Source organism: Malassezia globosa, assembly GCF_000181695.2.
Source record: "Malassezia globosa CBS 7966 chromosome Unknown mgl_sf_10.1, whole genome shotgun sequence".
Taxonomy (NCBI): Eukaryota; Fungi; Basidiomycota; class Malasseziomycetes; order Malasseziales; family Malasseziaceae; genus Malassezia; species Malassezia globosa.
This window is the reverse complement of record NW_001849861.1, coordinates 344,763-366,446: the sequence shown is the minus strand read 5'-3', so window position 1 is coordinate 366,446 and position 21,684 is coordinate 344,763. Positions and strand designations below refer to the sequence as shown.

Below are 21,684 nucleotides of genomic sequence, written 5' to 3'. Positions count from 1 at the left end.
CTAAAGCGACAAGAATAGCTTACAGTGAGTTAGTTTTTGGACAGTGACGATCCGGGCTCGGTTTCTCATCCCATGGCCATGTACAGTCGCCAGGCTCCGGCTATCCCGCCACGCTCTCAAGATCGTGCGAGGGCCTCGGCAACACTGGATGTATCAAGCAAGAACCATGAAGGTCATGATATAGATTTTATTGCCCCGGGTGATGCTATTCCTGCTGCTGGGGCTGGCTCAGCTCCAGAGTATGCACCTTCGGCTGCGTCCGAGGGCGAACCAGAGCAAGAGCCAGCGGCAGCGGTGGCAGCACATACCGGTCCATTGCCATCTTCCATGCCAGCGACGGTGCCTGACACAGATGCCCCTGCGGAATCCGCCCCAGGCGTTGCTGCTGCTGCACCCAGTGAAGTTGCCGGCAAGCCGCAGGCAATAGCAACAAGTCGTCAAGTTGATACACACAATCTGACGACTGAGGGAGGCACTGGCTCCGTAAATTCAGCGTCAGGTTTACCATCAGCAGTACCTACTTCGATCCCCACAAATGACCAGCCGAGCGCTGAAGAATCGCAGCCCTTATGTGCTAGCAATAATCGGGACGGGTTTGTCGAAGAGCATCTTCCTCCTTCAGATGCACGTGTGCCTAGCGGCACAGACCAGGCGACAGAGTACCCCGCCATGTCGCAAACGGGAATGGTGTCTCAGCCTACGATGGAGCAAGATAGCGTCAATCCCCAGGCCTATGAGCAATTGCCTGGTGAAGAGTCTTCATTCACGTCTCACACGCCCTTTCATACTGGCCCACAAGATACGCAGGAGGCAGAGGCACCAAGGCAAGCACCTTTGGCTGCATCACAAGAATCGGCTTTTCCAACTGCTCCTTACGAGCCGCTACGTCCTCGGCGCCCAAGTCCCAAGAGCGTAACACGCTCTCTGCGCTTCAGCCCATCCATGCCGTCCATGCGCATGCGTGAATCGCCTTTTGTCGGGCATACAATGTCGTCTTGGGGCACGAGCGTTCCTATTGCTTCAGCACTGGATCCCGTTGCGTCACTAGACACGCCGCAACAGCTTTTCTCGCAAGCTCCCGCATCCCAGGCCCAAGTTCCCTCCTCAGCTGCTGTGTCTCCTGGAATGACTCAGCAGGAGCACAGAAATCCTCAAAAATTGTCGATTCGCTCGTCGCGCGCCACACTTACTAACAACGGTGCAAGGTTTGTGCCTGAAGACGGTGTGCCTCCTTACGCGGAGGGTGTTCAGATGCGAGTTCGAAATGCAGCATCAACCGCGTCGCTGAGCAGCGCAGTCAGATCAGGTGATTTGGCGGAACAGCGAGCTGCTCGGGTGCCCGAAGGGACCTATACGATTTACGCACCTGAGCCACCATCGCTTGTTCGCAAGGTGCCGAGACAGCCGCGTTCCCAAATGAACGCCTCGTCCATGTCCCTTGCGTCTGTTGAACCAGATGCTCAGGCTCCTTCGTCCATTCCACCGAGCGCATCGATGCCTTTGTCGCTCGAGACGAATTCATCAGACGGTCGTGAGTCAGTCGTGGCGGCCCAGGCACATGCACGTGAGTCTGTGCCCCCTCATGATTCAGATGCTTTCCACTCCAACACTGCTCCTTATGCGCATCAGCATGCAGCTCCTTTGAACGAGGACTTGCACGTGACGCATGAGCCCGTGTCAATGCCAGCATCTGTTGGCACTGCGTCGCAGAAGATGCCCTTTGACGCTCCTTCAAGTTCGGATGGTGAGCAAGCCGCCAAGCGCCAGGTTCCTCCGCCAGAAGGGGGTGTTGCCAACGACGTATTTTCTCAGTCGGCGCCACATTCGTACCCTGCGGAGCTGACTTCGGATATGGGCAAAGTGCAACCTCATGTTCAACAGGGATACAACGAAGGACTTGGCTTTGGCACTTCAGGCAACGGAAGCGGAGCATTTTATGACCCAAATATGTATCAGCCATGGGCACCATCCGGCACAGGTACCAATTCACAAATGCGTGGCTCCAGCTCGATGCCGCTGATGTCAACTTATGCTCAGCCGCAGTTGAATGCTGCAATGCCAATGCCAACGAGCCCCACCTGGAATGCGCCACCGTCAACCATGAACTATGCGGGTGCACCGTACGGTCAACCCATGGGAACCATGATGTCGCCTTCGGGCATGATGGTCTCGGTGCCACCGCAACCGCCAGTGCCACAGCCAGGTGCGCCAGATGCTATGGGTATGAGGCCGCCATTTGCCGGCGCTGGCTATATGGTGCCCTCAACAAGCGCACCGAGTCTGCTGGACTCGCAATCGGCGATTATGGGCGGTGGTCCTATGCGGCCACCAATGCCGCCCCCAGGAGCGCCAGGTGCGATGGAGCCACGCCCTGGTACGATGGGGCCTGGTTTCAAGGGGCCTGTGTCCCCGCCCGGTGCACCGAATGGTCCCGGTTCATCGGATCTGCGTATGGGTCAACGTGGTTCCGATTCGCTACACCCCCCCAATTCGGCACCCCCAGGCAAGTCAGCCTCTGAGCGTAAAACGCCGTCGAGGCTTTCGTTTTAGAAGGCTGACCCTTCGTCTAAGAATGGTGGCGCACCCCGACAGGAATCGCCGAAGAAGCGTGACTTGTTCTGCTTTATCAAGCGGTCTTCGAAGCGTGATTCGAACAAAGGTGTGAAGGACTCAAAGACTGCTGGCAAAAACCAAGACGCATCATCTGCGAACGCCATGGATCCTTCTCAAATCGAGACACCGCCGATGTCACTTCCGCAGGCGAATGCAAGGCCGCTTCTTCCTGAAACGCAACCGCTAAACATTGGCCCGGCGGGTAGAAGGCACTCGGACATGGCTTCTACAATGTACGCATCTGCTCCGTCTCCATCATTCGCTCAAGGCATGTCGAACCCAGTTATGCAAGGTGCTCCTATGGGTATGGCAATCCGGCCTCCCATGCCAACGCCGATGGGTCCACCAATGAGTTCGCCGATGGGCTCACCGGTGGGTTCTCCCATGGTATCACCGATGGGTCCGCCGATGGGTCCTGCAATGGCTCGCCCGATCGCTCCGGCTATGCGACCACCGACCGGCTTCCCAGTTGGTCCACCGATGGGTCCACCGATGGGCCCACCAATGGGTCCAACAGTGGGTCCACCAATGGGTCATCCGATGGCTCGCCCTATGGCTCCGCCTACGCGACCACCGATGGAAGCGTCTGCTCGTGCACCCACTGGCCCAACGGCGAAGTCCTTAATGGCCACAGGTGATGCAGCTAAGCAGCCACCAGCTGCCGACATCCCAACGCACGCAGCATCTGCGGCGCCTAATACGCCCGCACACACACGTGACTCACCCGAGTTCAAGCGCCTAGAGGTCATTAAAGTCACACCTCCAAATGTGAAGGAAGCGCGCCGTTCATTCGGTTATTCATCAGAGCCACCTAAGCCGCCATCAGCCGATCCATCTTCCATATTCAATCCTGTCGAGCCAACCACGGAGGCGCCTTCTGGCCCTCAAGTGGTGCCACCAGCTCTTCCACCACGCAGAAGCCCTCCTCTGCGCAAGCGTCCAGACCATGATGCTGCTGCACAGACGCCCGCAAATGCGCCTCCGCCAGCAGACGCTGCGGATTCAGCACTGGCATCTGAGCGTACACCCAAGGCCACGCCCACCAAGTTACCATCTCACCACGGCCAAGATTGGGGCGTACCAGACGGACCGTCAGCGCCTTGGGCAGTGTCGGAATCTGCTTGGCCCCACGAGAACCAGAATGAATCGCTGCTTGCGGATGTCGATACTGTTGAGCCAGTGACGTCTCTTCCCATTGGCACGTCCGAACCTACATCAGACAAGCCCTCAAGTGTAGCGACAGATGTCCTCTCATCTACCTCCGCACCGACGGAAAAGATGGCGACGCCACCTGAATTCCCCAGCAACTTGCCAGCTGTTGATACTGCGGAGGAAGCTCCGATGACAGGTCATGACACACTTGAGCCTGATCGAATGTCTACGCGAGCAACAGAGCCTATCAAGAATCAATCCCACGAGCCAACGTTGCGCGATCTTAGCGAGCAAGGCATTGTTCCGGAGCGGACACACCAAGATGCAGCATCAGTCAAGCAGACGGTCATGAATGAATCGGAGATGGTTTCTGCGCCTCATGTGCCCGTGGACTTGACCGGGAAAGAGTCTGCTCCCTTCACAACAAATGCGCCTGAGACGGAGCATGTGTCGGAGCCATCTGGACTGTCAGCCAATACACACGTTCCTGTTCACCCAGTGCCTGGCGAGAAGGATGTGACCGTGCTCCCTGCAACACAACATGGCGATGTGCCATTACATAAAACTGTGCCGGAACCTGTCTCTGTCCAGGACTCGGTCGTCCAGCCAGGGCCATCAGGTGTGCCTGTACCAGAGTCTCTGGCGATCCATGATACTGTTGCAGAGACAGCTCTTATTGATGAGACGGTGGTTCAGACCACGACAATGGAGGATTCTGTGACTGAGGCCCCTGTTCCGCCGACGAAGTCGGAGCTAGAGTCAGAGCCAGAGCCAGAGCCAGAACCAGTGCCTGGTGAGCATACGTCCGTGCCGCTTGACTCGCAGATTCCTCCACCACTGCCCGAGAAGTCTGTTCAGAACTCTCAGCCTGTCCAAGAAACCGTGCCCGTTGACACTTTGGCAACAGAAGCGCTGGAATCTGAGCCACTGCCTAAGGCCACACACGATGCCGAGGCATCTGTATCTGAGTCTTTGCCATCTGCGACACAGGAGAGTGCCAATGATGTACATCCCGCTCAGACCCAGCCGCCTGAGCCATTACATTCGTTAGAGCATGTGTCCGAGCCAGTGCCTGAGCATGAATTAGCGACGGAAACGCTTCCTGATCAAGAGCCATTGAGCGATCTGCTTCGCTCTAGTAGTCATGCCGATGACACTAACGCCACTGCCGCCGCGGCCGCCGCCGGTGTTGCAGGTGCGGCTCTAGGTGCTGCTGCGGCTGCTACTGCCGCTGTCACTGATAGCATGCCGTCGAAAGAGGAAGCACGCATCGATACTTTGTCGTCTGTTCCACCAGAAACAGAAGCTCGCGACCAAGTGACATTGCCTGAGTCTGAATCGCAAGAAAAGGACCCACACATGCTCGATGCGCCGGCGTCATCAGCTGCACCCGCTGAATCGGGCAGCAAGTCTACGTCTCCTGTAGGCCAGACGCCTGTCCATGTCGTGGTCCCAATATCTTCTGAGGCTCGTTCCTCATCGGCCGCATCCTCGACTGGTATTGTGCCAGGGTCCTCAGGTCCTAGTGGTGCTTCGGAGCCGGAAATTCCTCTTATCCAAGCTCCAATTTCTCTCGAGCATGCCATGAGCATGGTTAAGCCTTGTCTTATCATTGAGTACTGTGATCGATGTCGCTGGCTTCATCGGGCAACGTGGCTTCAGACGGAATTGCTGCTCACCTTCTCTGAGAAGGCATTTTTGGACGACAGCTGTTCTCAGGCTTCTGGCGGTGGGTTCATTGCCTCCACTTTATTGATCCCACATGCCACGACAGACACGGCTGGTCAGTTCCGTGTTTGGATTGTCAAGTCTGAAGGCACACGTGAGTCAACGGAAGTCATTCTTATTTGGGACCGAAAGACCCGTCGTGGCTTCCCTGAGCTACGCGAGCTCAAAAACTTAATTCGCGACAGAGTGGCTCCTAAGCAAAACTTGGGCCACTCTGAACTGCCTTAGACTTTGAAAATGTTGTCAGTATTGTTGCGACAGAGCGAGTCAAAGCATAAAGTCGGGTGCGTCAATCGCAAACATGATCATCGGAAGTGCTTGTGAACCTCATGAGCATCGAGGCCCCGACTCTCCCATTCTCCTCGCCGTTTCGTCCCCATAGGTCCTTGATTTGGTTATTATTTTAATGTTGATTTTTTGTTAAATTACTTTTTTTTGGAAAATCGAGACAGCATCACTCGATACTTACGTTTCTTAAACTTTGGTCATGTAGTTAGGGCCAAGTTATATTATCATTTGTTTGGGTATGTTTTACAGAAAAATCGTTCTATTCATAACAAAAATGTGCTTGCTACAACTAGCACAGTGGACACTGTTAACAGGAAACTGGATGAACAAATGGCAGGCAAGGAACGCGCCGCTACGCTGCGCTGCTCTTCGTCGGATCGTTTAACAGTGTTAACATACAACACAGCCACGCGTCCATCAACAACAGGTTGGTCCTTATTTGCCATTTCAGCATGGCTAATATTTTTTGAAGTAGCATTCATGAGTCGACCTGCCTCAATCCATTTTACTGTGGCGTTGAACACATTGCCTTCCCATTCAATCCCGTTCTCTTGAGTTGCTATCCGCACGACATCATCACGCCCCCGATTGTACCCGTCTCTCTGAAGATTGTGTAAATTCGCGAGACTTTGTTCGTACGAAACCGTAAGGAAAATTGAAGTTGTCGTGCCGATCCGCTGCCTGAACCAGCGAATGTGGTTGCCACCCGATATGGATTCTCGACATGTTCCAATATCAGGAGAACCGTAATTCCACCGCAAGACACCATTCATACCAGATGCAGAGCCTTGCTTTACGTGGTGATTCAGATACCCTAGGTCTGCATACATGATGGTCTGTGGATCGCCCTGTCCTAGGCAAGAGACGCCAAATCCAAGAGCGCTGGCATGTCAGTAAACATCATCACATGGAGGCGACAAAGAAAGGCACAATTGCCCATATTTTATTTTTTAAGCAGGAATAACGTACGTAGCCCAGATCAAGAACCTTTCAGGCTTGAGTATATCAGCTGAAGAGGTATTAGAAATAATGACATTCAGCGGCTCGCCTTCGTTTGGACGGTCTGGATATTGCTGATTTCGCGTAAGTCTGGCTTCCATCTTTTGTACATACTCCAAGCATACTGCCACCCGTATCCAATGGGTTCATGAACCCTTCTGGAAGCGGAGGCAGAGTCGAGCTAGCTGGTTTCGATGAAGACGTCCTATTCCTCGAAGACGTCCCATGAGCTGCCGATGAGACTGAGACGCCCGTTCTCGATGTGCTCGAATATCTAGTTGCCGAGAATGAGCGGCTCGACGAAGCCGAAGTCTGCGCCACTACAGTGAGCTGCAGTTGCAGCAGCCAAACAGCCAAACACAGACTTGTGATTATCATATTGTGTTGCAACCCAAGTCTGTGAGTGGATCTAGGTGCCCAACTGAGATTCGTGGCGATGAAAAAAAATTTCTTGGCATGGATATAGACCAATCACAACGAACGAATTAAAACGCCTGCATGAAACGGATCTCGTCTGCATTCGCCACGTCGGCAAACACCTGAACACTTAAAAGCGCACGGATCTTGGTGTGAGGAGATTCCTTCCAACAAGCAATCATTGCTGGTTTTTGTATGAACTCTAAGACTCAGTCACTATCGAGCATCGAAAAGAACGCAGCTTTCGACGACAAGCAACTTTCCTCAGCTTATAGTGCTCCTCCCAGCGAGGAAGAGGCACGCGAGTTCCCTCATCGCTACGACGCCCGTGCAGTGCTCGAGGCACTTCGCTCCGACAAAAGCAAGGGACTCACAACCCAAGAAGCACGAGAACGTCTCAAGCATTATGGAAATAATGAACTGAGCAGTGGCGATAGCGTAAGCCCGGTTAAAATCTTGATCAACCAGATAGCCAATGCGATGACGCTAGTCCTGCTTATTGCCATGATTGTCTCACTTGCGATCACGTCGTGGATTGAGGGCGGTGTTATAGGTGGCGTCGTGGGCATCAATGTATTTGTCGGCTTCATTCAAGAGTACTCAGCTGAGAAGACCATGAGCTCTTTGCGCTCGTTGGCTTCACCGACTGCAACAGTGATTCGCGACCACAACTCGATGACAATTCCTGCACCTGAGGTTGTCCCCGGTGATATTGTGGAACTCGCTACTGGCGATACCATTCCTGCGGATGGCCGAGTCATCGAATGTATGAACTTAGAAACAGACGAGGCACTTCTGACAGGTGAATCCATCCCTGTTGCCAAGAACGCCCAGGACACCTTCCAACCCACGGGGCCTGAAAATGACGAGGTTGGCATCGGTGACCGACTGAACATGGTCTATGCATCTTCGTCTGTGAGTAAGGGTCGTGCCACTGTGCTTGTAACCAGCACAGGTATGCGCACGGAGATTGGAAAAATTGCCGACGCATTACAAGGTGCATCGAAGAACCGCAAAATCCGGGAGGTCAAACGCAATGCATATGGAAAAAAGAGACCTCACCATTATATCGAGGCAGGAGCTTTGACCATTATGGACCATGTACTTGCATTTTTGGGACTCAACGTCGGTACACCTCTGCAGATCATGCTGTCAAAGTTGGCAGTACTCCTGTTTGTGATTGCCGTCATCTTCGCGATCATCGTGTTTGCCTCGAACAACTGGCATGACAATGAGGTCATTATCTATGCTGTGGCCACTGGTGTTTTCGATGATCCCAGCATCACTGACAGCCGTACTGACCATTACAATGTCCATGGGAAGTCGTGCGATGGTACGGCGAAACGTCATTGTCCGTAAGCTCGAGTCTTTGGAGGCTGTCGGTTCCATCACGGATATTTGCTCAGATAAGACAGGCACTCTTACACAGGGCAAAATGGTCGTGCGAAAGATATGGCTTCCTTCTGTAGGCGACTTGGACGTTTCTGAGACAAATGAGCCCTTCAATCCACACAAAGGAGAAGTGACTCTGCGCCCTAATGACGAAAAATCTGATTGTGTTACAGTTGCTAGCGAGGGCCGCCCTCAGGAAGACCTAAGTGGAAAGCTCCAGCCACTTCATGACATGCTATTAGTCACTTCCATCTGCAACTTGGCCAAAGTGTTTTACGACGAGGATGCCGATGCCTGGACGGCCCATGGCGATCCGACCGAAAGCGCACTCCAGACTCTCGCTTTCCGCTTCGACATGCCCAAAACCAAGATTGGCAAGTCGGAAGATAACGTAAATGGCGAATGGGTACAAATTGGCGAGTATCCATTCGACAGTTCACTCAAACGCATGGCTGTAACGTACACATATCAGCCGACTGGCGAGCATCGCGCCTTGATGAAAGGCGCTGTTGAATATGTACTTGCTGCTTGCAGGTACATCCAGACGAAGCCAGAGGACCATGGTAAAGAAGAAATGAATGAAAACGTCAAAGATATGATCATTAGTCAAATGAACGCAATTGCCAAATTGGGACTTCGTGTTCTTGCATTAGCTCATCGCCCCTTGTCCGACAAGGAAGCGTCTCAAGGCGAGTCGCTCGAGCGCGAGTCTGTTGAATCTAATATGGTGTTTCTTGGTCTTGTGGGATTGTATGATCCACCCCGCCCCGAATCACGCGATGCCGTGCACACTTGCCACACAGCAGGTATTGAAGTGCACATGCTTACAGGTGATCATGCCGGCACAGCTAAGGCCATTGCTGAGCAAGTTGGCATTCTTCCGCCGAATGTGGACGAAAAGACTAGTTCTCTAGTGATGACGGCAGCTGAATTTGACCGAAAGTCAGATGAGGAAATCGACCAATTGCCGGAACTTCCATTGGTCATTGCCCGATGTGCACCTCAGACGAAGGTACGGATGATTGAGGCACTCCATCGCCGTAAGCGCTTCTGTGCAATGACGGGCGACGGTGTAAATGACTCACCCTCTCTGAAGCTGTCAGACGTGGGTATTGCGATGGGTATGGCCGGCTCCGACGTAGCGAAAGATGCGTCTGACATTGTTCTTACAGACGACAACTTTGCGTCAATCGGACACGCCATGGAAGAAGGTCGCCGTATGTTTTCCAACATTCGCAAATTTGTTTTGCACTTGCTTGCGCAGAACGTCGGCCAGGCATGTGTGTTGTTGATCGGATTGGCATTCAAAGACGATACTGGACTGTCTGTATTTCCACTGAGTCCGGTTGAAATTCTGTATATTATCATGGTGACCAGTGGCTTTCCGGCCATGGGTCTCGGTATGGAGGCTGCTGCTGTTGATGTCATGAAGCAGAAACCGAATAGGTCACGCTTTGGTGTGTTTAATCTTGAGGTTTTGTGTGACCTGCTTGTGTATGGTTTGATAATGGCCGCCCTGTGTCTTGCCACATTCTCCCTTATCCTATACAGGTGGGGCAGTGGAGATTTGGGTCTAGACTGCAACGACAGCTACAATGATAGCTGCCTTGAAGTATTCCGTGCGCGTGGTGCCACCTTCGTTGTCATGACATGGTTCTCTCTGTTTTTGGCTTGGGAGGTAACTCACATGCGCCGCTCGTTTTTTGCCATGGGAACTGACGCGCACTGGTACAATCAGTGGTTCGTTGACACATGGAGAAACAAATTCCTATTCGCCTGTGTTATCTTGGGATTTATCAGTGTCTTCCCGATCATTTATATCCCAGGATTAAATCACATTGTCTTCTTGCACAAAGACCGAGAGGGTTGGGAATGGGGAATTATATTTGTTTGCACGGCCATCTTTTTCTTAGGCGTTGAGTCTTGGAAATACATCAAGCGTATCTACTTCCGACGCGCCGAGCGGATTGAAGCTCGAAGCGCCAGTAAACACAAAGGTGACGATGTTGTTTGATTGCTGTACGAATAGGTTATTATAGACATTGGAAACACGAAAAGTCAATGTTCACAAGAAACATGTTCAGAAATGTGGCGTATTCGGTATAACAAGGCGTAAGTCACGGCAACTCGTCTAGGACGGCACGACAAATCGACGAGGTCGCCGCGATGACTCGTCCATATTTCCACGCAACCGCGCTGTATATAGGTTGGATGTTGGTAGCTTGCTGTCTGTCGATGTAAAGGATGCATACCATGCCGCTTTGTAGTTCACAGCGCGCGGCAGCGCATGCCGCGCTGAATCGTGACGTTCCTTGTTTCCCCAATGCCGCATAGATTCTGTCGTAAGTGGCTCTCGCGATGATGACTCCAGCTCCGACACTGTCATAGGCTCGTCGACAGACATGCTGGACTGATCAGCATCATTCATCGCGCAGGCTTTCTGCGACGACAGCACGCCGTCTTCGGTAAGTTTAGGCGCTTGCTGTGAAACCCAAGGCTTCAAAGGCGTTGCGGAATCAGTGTGCTTGATGAGTTTTCGGAGCGATGACTCTACAAGACGCGCATTGTCCAGTTTCCGATTCACGAGTTGTAGAGCAGGCATGTCAGACAGGACCTCCGTCGCGTACACGGGCGTGAACATCCAGCAATGTCGCGGAGGTTCCGGCGGTAGGTGATCAGGCACAATGTCGTGCATCAATGTGGCCCAAGTTGATGAACTCGCGTTATTGTTATCAGTCTCATTTTGATCGTCAGAGGGCAGGAAAGAAGCACTTGGGTTCTCCCAGTTTTCATGCCCACGCTTCGGCCTCCCAACTTGGATATGGTATCGCTTTGCGCCCTCCTCGTGTCGACGGACTGTTTCGGAGAAAGCGCCCAGTTCAGTGAGTGACAGACCGAGTCCCTCAAACGTGTCGATCATATCGTGGACTGTCGGCTGGTTCCTGTTCGACAAGCTGGAGTATTGTGTACAGCTATGCAACAGTGTCATAATAACTGGCGTCAGAAGAAATTTCTATGCAACGTACAAGTGTCTACGAGTTCACCAAACCGTTCGAGAGCTTGACTGCGCGAGGCGTCGAAGCCCAAGTCTCGTGCTGTGTAAGCGATTAGCTTGGAGATGGCCTCGCGCACATCTTTCTGTACAACATCTGCGCGCGCTTCACTTGGCGGCGTATATGTTGATACGCCAACTACCATGAAAATACGAGGCGCTTTTGGAGAATGATGAAGAGATGTAGCCTAATATATGTAGTCGCTCACACACTAATATGTCGACGCGAAAGGGCGCTGAGAAATGCATGTGTAGGGTTGCGCGTAAACGCTGATCGAGCGATCTCACTTCGGCCGAACTTGCACAACTCCTTCAAGGCCACCAACATGCTCCGCCCGGCAACGCTTCCATGGCATAAAGCCAGGTCGTATATTGCGTGTAGATACACATCCATGTCGTGTCGGCCACCCTACACATATATGGATGCCGATGTCCTTGCCTCTCATATCAAGAAGCGCACCGAGGACGGAGCCAAGGTGGCTGTCGTCGATGTTCGAGGTTTGTGTTGCCGACTTTTTATGCTAGGCGCTGGGCTAACGCTGTCAAAGACGACGATTATGAAGGCGGGCACATCAAAGGCGCAGTACACGCACCATCGTCTACGTTCCTTGATAGAGTCAACTCATTGTTGAAGCCACTTGAACCATGTACGTTTGTTTTCGTACACGTTTGTGTGTATGATGGACAGATCTAACGTCCAGACGAACAAGTCGTCTTCCATTGCTCACTCTCACAACAGCGGTACGTACTGACCTGACTCTACATATGCTTATAATAGCGGGCCCAAAGCTGCGCGTATATATCGAGAAATTCGCGATGCAGCCGTTGATGCAGGTCGATTGCCACCGACGTCGCAGCAAGTGTTTGTGCTAAGGGATGGATTCAGCAACTTTGGCCCAATGTTTAAGAATGACAGGGAGCTTGTTGAAGATTGGGACGAAGAGGCCTGGCAATTCCGATGATTCTGTTATTTAGGAAATACGCGTGGACAAAAGTCTGCTCGTAAGTCTTGGTATCGTCGCTAGTCATCATCTATAAGCCATTCTCAAGGTGGGTGCGGGCATTCAACAATTTTACATTTAGTCGATCTGACAAGTAAGATTTTCTTTTTTTTTCAAATTCACTTTTCTGTAAGCATAGTAATCACAAAGTTGCCTTTTTCCAATTCGCGTGTGTGTGCGTGCGGCAACGCGTTAGGTGCGGTTGATTAGCTCAATCCAGGCACATGAGAGACGAAAAGGCAGAGGTGCAAGCTACGACGTCTGCCCTTGAGGAACGACCCTCACTATCTCATCGGAAGCATGGACCGACGCTGAAGCGTGCCGCTTCTTTCGACCAGGATAGTGGCGAAGCAAGTCTAAGCGACGATGCAAGCACTCGCTCCATCGTAGACTCATTGGATCTTGCACCATCATTGCCGTACTGGTTTGCTTATGTACGTGCGCGCATGGCAGAGTATGCTCATGACATTGAGCAACTTGTACATGCGAACCAGGCGCACAAACTCTCGATACTTGTCCCGCTGGAGCACATGGAAACTAGACTCAGTGCTGCGCACGACGCCATGGTCCGTATGATGCGGGACTGGTCGTTGGCACATGGAGGTGCCGAGTGGTTTGATAAGTTGTCGTCTCTAAGCGAAGTAAAGGGACATGTCTACACACTCATGACTGAATGGGAACGACGCGTACATACCCTACATCCAACACTTTTTGACAGCGTTTCGGCTGCGGAAATGAAGCAAATCCCAAGACGATGGGCATCCCGTATGCCCGCGACAGCAGCCTATTTGTCGGAAGAAGTGCAACGAAGTCTCGCGGCTGTCCGAGGCCATATCCAAAATGTCACGCTGCCTTCGCTGCGAGAATCATCATCATCATGGGCGCATGATGCGCAATCGATGCTGCCACAGCACATACCTTCCTTACACGACTTGCCACAACATGTGGAAGAGGCACTTCAAACGATTGGGCGCTGTGGACGAGAAGCTGGTGCACAGTTTGTGCACGCAGTACACGATGTGGAAGATGCTCTGTACCATGCTGCCCTACGTCTGGCAAAGAATGGCCGAGAACTCATACCCTACCAGTCTCTTCCGGTGCTGTGGCGCAATAACGACTTTATCACGACCGGATATCGATTTATTCCCAAGGACCAATGGCACAATCTGATCCTTAGCGCTTTTCGTGTTCACAATGAGACAGGCAACATTCATACGCATTTGAGTGGACTGCTCCTTGTGTCCTTTTTGTTTTGGCTGACAGGCTCCGTTGATTCCGATACGACCACCACAGCGGATCGGTGGATGATGATTATGTATTTGCTTGCCGCTGCGAAATGTCTGCTCTGCTCAATTTCATGGCACGTCATGGCGGGCTGCGCAGATATTCAATGGTTCATGTGTTTTGCGTGCATTGACTACACGGGAATATCTTGGCTCGTCGCTGCATCACTCGAGACTCTGGTGTTCAATGGCTTTTACTGCCAGCCCGGGCTCATTGCCATCTACACGATAGGCGTCATTGGCGTCGGCATTGCAATGTCTGTCTTGCCTTGGTCTGCATGGTTCAATGACCCGAGTTACCGCTCCATTCGTATAGCCATGTTCATTGGAATGGCTTGTATGGGATTTGTGCCATTTGTGCACGGTGCTGTACTCCATGGCTTTGGTCCCATGGTTCGCTTCTACGGACCTGTTGTTCCAAGCTTGCTCTCGTACATCGCGGGTGTCGTCGTATACGGATTACGATGGCCTGAGCGCGTGGCGCCAGGGAAGTTCGACATTGTTGGTCATTCACACCAACTGTGGCATCTAGCCATCGTGCTTGCAATCTATTTGCATTACAAGGCGGTCCTGTCGTTTGAGAAACACCGGTACGAGTTCAGTTGCTCGGCAGGTTATACCCCATCACCTACCCTTGAGCAACTGTTCATTCTGATGCGACGTGTATCCCAGTACATTTACAATGCAGGAGCCAAAGACGGACCACTTACGACGTGATGCTACTGTAGTGCTTAGTTAAAGTAAGATACACATTCAAATAAATATTACGCGTCCGAAAAAAAATGAAGATGGTTATTGTATGTACTTCCTGGTATTAACGCCAACATGTTGCACATGGTCAGCGAGCTATCACGAAAGGCACAAGCATCTGGTTCCACCACCTCACCCATACTCTCATCAATACTCTCTTCCAGCTGTCCTCCTCCTTCGTTAAATGCTAGAAATTACATTTAGCGCGTGCAATCATCTCATCGCTTGCTAATTACTGTTTAGAAGGAGCCTCGTCTTCATCGGCTGACACGATGCGGCCATGGTCGTCGTTGTCGTCAGCATTCTGGATATCAAAGTCTTCGTGGGCAGCTTGACCGGAGAGAACTCGTGGAATCGCAGAAAGAATATCGCTTCCACTCAGTCCATTCAGAGACATGGTTACATTGTGCTGGGCATTAGCAGCGGCACCGCCTAGCATGGTCGACGACGCCTGGTGTTGTTGCTGCCCGTGTGATCGAAACACAGGCGGTACAGACTCTGGTGTTTCATGGCCTACTTTGTCGTCGACACGCGATTTGACCCATTGATACCACTCCTCCTTTGTCCGATCACCTAGCAATGCAACAATCAGCAGGGTCATGTTGTCGCAGCCGATGCCACCGACTTCGGCGTCAGGTGCTAGACATCGGTCGATCAATTCTTCCGTAATCACATCAAGCGCTTTGCCTTCCGCAATTCCTCTTCGGACAATATCGATAACCTGTTGATTCGAGAGACAGTCCCAAATACCGTCACATGCGAGCACAAGGAACTCTTCCTCACCTGTCCATGAGTGCGACAAAACTTCGGGATCGGCTGTAACAATCTGCTTCTCGGGCGGCAGCGATGCATTTTGCTTGAACTCGAAATCGCCAATAGCGCGGCTCAGTGCCAAGTTGCCGTTCACACGATCAAACTCAACAAAGCCACCCGCGTTCAAAATACGCGCATGCTCTTCTGCATTTCCTGGCTTATGATCGTGGCTCATAGGCTTGGCCTTGCCAGCAAGCCCCAGCACGCAACGCGAGTCGCCTGCGTTGGCCACGTACATGCGCCTACCCTTCGATCCTGGTTCCGGCACAATGAGCGCGGCCACAGCTGTGCAGCCGGACGTGTCATTCGCATACACGGGATCCATACGCAGATCTTCATCAGTCTTAAGGAAGGCGCGATGCAAGGCTGCTTCCCAGTTTTTCTCCTGGAACTCAGGGAGTGCCAGAAGACGCGTGTGAAGCGTACGTCCAGAGTACCGTGCGACATTTGCGCCTGTTGTGTAAGTCAAACGCACGCGAGTCTGCGGCTTTGCAAAAACATACCGCCATGTCCATCATATACGGCAAAAAAACTTGTACGTCCAGCGGGGCTCGTTGCGGGGTCGTTCGAGAGATTCAAGACAGCTGCGTGGGCGTCTTCCATAGAGATTCGCCAGCCTTGCATGTCAGAAACGCAAAATGCCACATTTTCATCTTCATCTTGGGAAGTGCGCTGTTGGAAGAGAGAAAGATATCACAATCCCACCCGGATGAAACCAATCGTATGGGGAAGCAAATACGCATGTTAGTATTTGGACCGCTGGAAATGGCGACAACTCCAGAAGCATGCATCCCTAGAGGCGCACGCCCCAAAGTACAACGTACCTTGTCGACGATAGGCTCCGACAAGATTTGTCCCATTTTGTACTGTCCAGAGTCAAAAGTATCCGGTGAGCCGATATGGACGCCGAGTCGAAGAAGCTTTGTTCAAATCGCCTCAGGAGCAGCGCTACGACTGATGACTACGCTTCGTTGTGCATCCTTTGCGCGGAGTCGACGCTTCTATTTCGGCCGAGGTACACGTGATCCCATCTTCTTAGTTTTTGCATCGTCGCCATCGTTTGTACCGTTTGCGACGCTGGGCACGGACGAATCAGTATGGTATGTAGACACAAAAGCTCAGGCGGATCGAGGCATCCCCGCTTGATGTCGGATGGTTCCGAACTTGCCGCTCGTGCATCACATCTCGAGCTAGCAAGTAATTTGGCTGGCTGCTTCTGGTTGCGGGATTTCCTTGATGCGCGCACCCTAACACATGTACTAACTTGGACAGCGTCCCATTGTGCTTTCGGGTCATACCCGTTCGCTGAATCAAATCAAGTTCAACCGCGAAGGCGACCTTCTATTCTCTGTATCGAAGGATAACCTCGTAAATGTATGGTTTTCACATAACGGCGAGCGGCTCGGCACGTATAATGGGCACAATGGTACGGTGTGGTCCGTGGACGTAGACAGGGAAACCATTCTACTTGTCACAGGATCTGCCGACAACCAAATGCGTCTGTGGGATGTCCGGACGGGTGAATGCTTGTTTGTGTGGGAGTTCCCAACGGCGGCCAAGTGTGTATCGTTCAACAAGCACGGTACACAAATCCTCGTGGTGACCGAGGAGCGGATGGGTTATCGTGGTGCGCTGCGCGTATTCAATATTAATCGTGACCCATCCTCATGGAAAAAGCAGGAGACGGAGCCCATGCGCACGATCACATTTTCGGGCAGCAAAGCGACTGTGGCCTCCTTCGACGTATTCGACAAGCACATTCTCACTGGACATGAGAATGGGAAAGTCGCTTTGTATGCGCATGATACTGAAGAAGGTGAATCCGGTATTGATGCTGAGCTCGAGATTCATCAAGTCAAAGCCCACGCGGAAAATGTCACTGACTTGCAGCTCGGCTGGGATGGCACCTATATCGTTACTTCTAGCAAGGACAAGACAGCTCACATCATCGATGCATCGACGCTTGATGTGATCAAGACGTATGCTACAGACACACCGCTGAATTCGGCTATTTCTCTACCTACGCGGCCGTATGTCGTGATGGGTGGTGGTCAAGAAGCCATGAGTGTCACCACGACGAGTGCACGTCAGGGCAAATTTGAGTCGCGTTTCTGGCACAAGATCTTTGAGGAAGAGTGCGCCCGCCTTCCTGGTCACTTTGGTCCTATCAACACTTTGGCCGTGCATCCCACTGGCAACGCGTATGCCAGCGGTGGTGAAGACGGCTATGTCCGTATCAACTGGTTCGACGAGTCATTCTTTAAAAGCCGTCCATACGGCCCTGACTTTGAAATCGCTAACGAGGACCAATAAAGTCACAGCCAGTAATACCTTTGCGCCTCTGTGTACGTGATACCTTTTCCACTTTACATACTCGATAGACCAATGAACCAACTAGCTGCCACCACGAATCCGACTCGTCAGTCCTCTAGCTGCTAGTCTTGACTAACATAGCCGCTGGCGATTTGACGGGCGCATCCGAAAGCGAGTCAGGCAAGCCTGCAGACAGGATGACAGGCTTATTGAGCGCCGCGCTATGCGTGACTACAAGGGGCGATCAACGAGGGTGTGCTTCGGTGTTGAGAGACCTCGTCACGTGAGATGCAATTCGTCTCTCAGGTCACCTGTGTCGAACCTTGACGCGTCGCGTTGCCAATAGGATAGGATTGCAGCGACTTGACCAGTCGGCCGCCATATTGTCGATTTTTTTTTCCGTTGCCTCTGCGTTGTGGCGTGCCTGCAGTGTGTGTTGTCACAGAGAGTGCAAGTCTTTTTGGGGAGTGGAAGGAAAGAGTGGCTATGTCGAGCTGCACATCATCTCTCGTACATGTTGAGGTGCGGTTACGATCTGACATCGAGATTTTCGACACGGCGGACATCGAAGCAGCAGTACGCCGGTTCATCGAGTCAGATCCACATGCTCCTATAGAGTGTGAGAGTGAAATGGCTGGCTGGCAGCAAGCCGACACATTTTTGGCAGAGCATGTGGATCGAATTTATGTGGGCGAGTCAGATCCACCATCTGCGTCTGTGCTTGTGCACGAGGTCGACATGGAGTTGCACGTGTACCAGCCATGCCCCCATGACAATGTTGATGAGTTCGGTGTGGGAGATGCAGATGCTGCGGCTGATAATGCAGTGGCTGCAACCCTATCTGAACTGCCGAACCATGCTCTTGATGGTCTGTGGCGTACGCTCGTATATTCAGACCATGTGAAAGAACATCTCTTGCATTACATTTATTCGACACTGGAATTCTCTGATGCAGGCATTGATTTCCATGTGATTGCGTGGAACCGAGTAGTTCTTCTGCATGGGCCACCAGGCACAGGCAAGACGTCACTATGCCGAGCACTCGCACAAAAGCTGGCAATCCGACTGCAAAAGCGCTATTCACACGTCAAACTTGTGGACATCAACTCGCATTCACTCTTTTCGAAATGGTTCTCAGAGTCAGGCAAGCTGGTGCATCGACTCTTTGACATGGTGACGGAACTTGTGGAGGACGAGGCAGGGTTCGTGGTTGTGCTCATTGATGAAGTTGAAAGTGTTACAAAAGCACGCAACTCGCTTGTGGCAGGCACAGAACCAAGTGATTCAATTCGAGTTGTGAATGCACTTCTCACAGAACTTGATAAGCTCAAGTATAGACGCAACGTGCTGATCATGGCCACGTCAAACTTGTCGGACTCAATTGACTCCGCGTTCCTCGACCGCGCAGATATTCGTCAGTACATTGGCTTACCTGGCACTGAAGCAGGGTATTCGATGCTTCGGGCATGTGTGCTCGAGCTGATTCGTGTGGGACTTGGTGCCCCCGGAGCCGTTTCCTTCATACGACGCCATGGATGCTTCTGACGAATTGACGCCCGCACAGCAACTGTGCAAGCTTGCAAGGCATTGTCATGGTGCATCGGGTCGCTCATTGCGTCGCTTGCCTGTACTCGCACATGCTCATTATCTTCCTCGCACGCGGAACACATCCTGTGCGGATTGGGTGGACGCAATGCGCCGAGCCTACGATAAGTCCACGCCGTCGTAACTTTTTGGTCTTTGTATTCATTCATTTTTTTTTTTTTTTTTGCGCAATTTGTCAATCCATCCGTGCGGAGGCTTTCACCTTGCTGTTCTTTATTCCCATGAACAAGACTGATATATTTAGACGGAAGAGGAAAGGGTATCTGGATCGATTGAGTTTTGCAAATATCACTATGGACTCACATTGCCGGTTGTCTGCGCTGGAGCCAGAGCTTTATTGTGCCAGTACTGCAAACGATCCTGTTTGCTGAGTTTCGTTCGTTTTGCACGGCCGGCAATACTTATTCCAGTACTTGTTGATTTCACGGGCGTGCTAGCAGTCGGTGGTCTAGGCGAGGGGTCTGCCGGCGGATGTGATGGTTCAGATGCCGCATCGTCACTGTCACTCGATACTAGCACGTACGGTGCATCCTTCGATGTCAGATGTTCATCGTCAGAATCACTCGTTACCAGACTTGGGCGCGATTTCCAAGGGTCCTGCGCAGCGCGCTTTTTTGGCCGCATAGAACCGTACTTGCTTTCGGACGACGAATCCTGATCATCATCGTGCTGGGGCTTGCGTCGCTTCGGATTGGACTTCAAAAAGACAACAGATGCATCGCTAGTATCGTCATCCATGCTGGAGGATGCACTAGCATTAGCAGAACGACGATCTAATTTTGAGCCCAACGTTGATGATGCTGCAAGCTGCGGTACAGCTTCTGAGCCATACAGCTGCTTTTGTAGTATGCCTGAGTCATATAGCTGCTTGATCTTTGCAAGGGTTAGCCGTATATGGTAACGTACGTCGTTGCGTCTTCGGATCATTTCTCGCGAGACACCAAGGACTGAGCCCAACAAACTCTCTGGCTCTTTGATTTGAGATGTCATGTTGAGCCTATTATCGGCATCCTCAGGTGCAAAATGCATATGAGTGTTTTTTTGCTGCCGATTGCGCAAGGTTTGCTGCCGATGACGAAAGTTTTGCAAGTCATTCGCACGCTCACAAAGAGCAGCGTGTAAGATATCAAAAGCACCACCAAGCGCGGAACGCACACTGAGAATCGCGAATGAGCCCCTTGAGACATCACTGCCTAAAAATAAGAAAAAAAATAACGAACATGTGTTAGTGGTAAAGTCATAGAAAGAGAAAAAAAATGAAGGTCGTGAAGTAATAGGAGACACGTACTTGGGTCATGTGGGTCTTCAATACTAAGCATAAATGGCTTGCGATAGTCATACAAGCCTTTTTGCCTCTTGCTGACGTATTTTCCACGGCCACGCACTGAAATAGCACACTCATCGTAGCCATAGTTTTTGCCGTACAGTTCGAGGAACTCCATCAGCAATGTGCCGAGATTCTTGTCAGCAGACATTTCTCCACGCTGCAGTTTGGGATGGAGCTGCAAGAAGCTCAGCACCATGAGCGTGACGCTGTAACTGCCGAGCCCCCCTGTATACACTTCTGAAAGGGCACGCTGTTGCAGGAATTGCTTTATGACCATGACAAGAGGCCTGATAGCCGGTTGCTTTTTAAGCCAGCCATTCACAAACTTGGACGCTTGCAGACCATTGGCCTGATTGATCGATATGTCTACGTTAAATTGACCATATGGGCACACGAACTTGATGATCGGCACTTTTGCACGCGCAAGTACTTGAACATGTATTGCCAGCTGGTAAGAGCGAAGGCAGGCAGCCATTTCGCTGAGAGTGATCTCGCGAGGCATGTCATTCATCACATTTGACAAGACGACGAGGTCAATGTCACCCTGCGGTAAGTACAGTTGCGTATCCTGACTGCCAAATGAGTACACTCTTGCATCAGGCCATTTCGAACATAGTGCACGCTGAAGGAGTGAAATCACCATCGTCCGAGTTACGTGTTCCTCCTCACTCGGGACGATCCAATTTGTATAGGTACGAATTTCCTCACAGAGCCTGTGCGTATTAGAAACTTTCCGGTGCTTTTTCATATCACACATACATACATTTCCGATACATTGCGGCATTGATGCCATGGCACATGCTGAGCCCATGGCGTGCTCCGTGCTGACGCATGCTCGCGTACGGAATCATCGACTACAACAGGCGCTGGTGGCGATGCAGACTCGTCATACTCATCTTCCATGTCGAATGAAATGAAGTCATCACCGAACGCATCATGGTTTTTCCTCGA

General features: G+C 51.7%; 10 protein-coding genes across 10 annotated transcripts; 6 read left to right on the top strand and 4 right to left on the bottom strand.

Annotated features, from left to right (window-relative positions):
* Positions 1 to 72: 72 nt before the first annotated feature.
* Positions 73 to 2,550, top strand: MGL_3725 (uncharacterized protein; the record flags this gene model as incomplete). Its single annotated transcript, XM_001729206.1, has 1 exon — positions 73 to 2,550. One exon carries the CDS (start codon positions 73 to 75, stop codon positions 2,548 to 2,550), a length of 2,478 nt encoding a protein of 825 aa, XP_001729258.1.
* A 165-nt stretch (positions 2,551 to 2,715) lies between these two features.
* Positions 2,716 to 5,721, top strand: MGL_3724 (uncharacterized protein; the record flags this gene model as incomplete). The annotated part of the gene is made up of 1 exon (XM_001729205.1): positions 2,716 to 5,721. The coding sequence occupies one exon, from the start codon at positions 2,716 to 2,718 to the stop codon at positions 5,719 to 5,721; it is 3,006 nt and encodes a 1,001-aa protein (XP_001729257.1).
* A 323-nt stretch (positions 5,722 to 6,044) lies between these two features.
* Positions 6,045 to 6,881, bottom strand: MGL_3723 (uncharacterized protein; the record flags this gene model as incomplete). Its single annotated transcript, XM_001729204.1, has 2 exons — positions 6,045 to 6,663; positions 6,751 to 6,881. 2 exons carry the CDS (start codon positions 6,879 to 6,881, stop codon positions 6,045 to 6,047), a joined length of 750 nt encoding a protein of 249 aa, XP_001729256.1.
* A 511-nt stretch (positions 6,882 to 7,392) lies between these two features.
* MGL_3722 (uncharacterized protein) lies at positions 7,393 to 10,603 on the top strand (the record flags this gene model as incomplete). Its single annotated transcript, XM_001729203.1, has 2 exons — positions 7,393 to 8,530; positions 8,613 to 10,603. 2 exons carry the CDS (start codon positions 7,393 to 7,395, stop codon positions 10,601 to 10,603), a joined length of 3,129 nt encoding a protein of 1,042 aa, XP_001729255.1.
* A 117-nt stretch (positions 10,604 to 10,720) lies between these two features.
* On the bottom strand, positions 10,721 to 11,509 carry MGL_3721 (uncharacterized protein; the record flags this gene model as incomplete). The annotated part of the gene is made up of 1 exon (XM_001729202.1): positions 10,721 to 11,509. One exon carries the CDS (start codon positions 11,507 to 11,509, stop codon positions 10,721 to 10,723), a length of 789 nt encoding a protein of 262 aa, XP_001729254.1.
* A 1,357-nt stretch (positions 11,510 to 12,866) lies between these two features.
* MGL_3720 (uncharacterized protein) lies at positions 12,867 to 14,642 on the top strand (the record flags this gene model as incomplete). Its single annotated transcript, XM_001729201.1, has 1 exon — positions 12,867 to 14,642. The coding sequence occupies one exon, from the start codon at positions 12,867 to 12,869 to the stop codon at positions 14,640 to 14,642; it is 1,776 nt and encodes a 591-aa protein (XP_001729253.1).
* Positions 14,643 to 14,907: 265 nt separating this feature from the next.
* MGL_3719 (uncharacterized protein) lies at positions 14,908 to 15,813 on the bottom strand (the record flags this gene model as incomplete). The annotated part of the gene is made up of 1 exon (XM_001729200.1): positions 14,908 to 15,813. The coding sequence occupies one exon, from the start codon at positions 15,811 to 15,813 to the stop codon at positions 14,908 to 14,910; it is 906 nt and encodes a 301-aa protein (XP_001729252.1).
* A 1,169-nt stretch (positions 15,814 to 16,982) lies between these two features.
* MGL_3718 (uncharacterized protein) lies at positions 16,983 to 17,801 on the top strand (the record flags this gene model as incomplete). Its single annotated transcript, XM_001729199.1, has 1 exon — positions 16,983 to 17,801. One exon carries the CDS (start codon positions 16,983 to 16,985, stop codon positions 17,799 to 17,801), a length of 819 nt encoding a protein of 272 aa, XP_001729251.1.
* Positions 17,802 to 18,287: 486 nt separating this feature from the next.
* On the top strand, positions 18,288 to 19,346 carry MGL_3717 (uncharacterized protein; the record flags this gene model as incomplete). Its single annotated transcript, XM_001729198.1, has 1 exon — positions 18,288 to 19,346. The coding sequence occupies one exon, from the start codon at positions 18,288 to 18,290 to the stop codon at positions 19,344 to 19,346; it is 1,059 nt and encodes a 352-aa protein (XP_001729250.1).
* Positions 19,347 to 19,697: 351 nt separating this feature from the next.
* On the bottom strand, positions 19,698 to 21,376 carry MGL_3716 (uncharacterized protein; the record flags this gene model as incomplete). Its single annotated transcript, XM_001729197.1, has 2 exons — positions 19,698 to 20,599; positions 20,695 to 21,376. The coding sequence occupies 2 exons, from the start codon at positions 21,374 to 21,376 to the stop codon at positions 19,698 to 19,700; spliced, it is 1,584 nt and encodes a 527-aa protein (XP_001729249.1).
* Between the last annotated feature and the right edge of the window lie 308 nt (positions 21,377 to 21,684).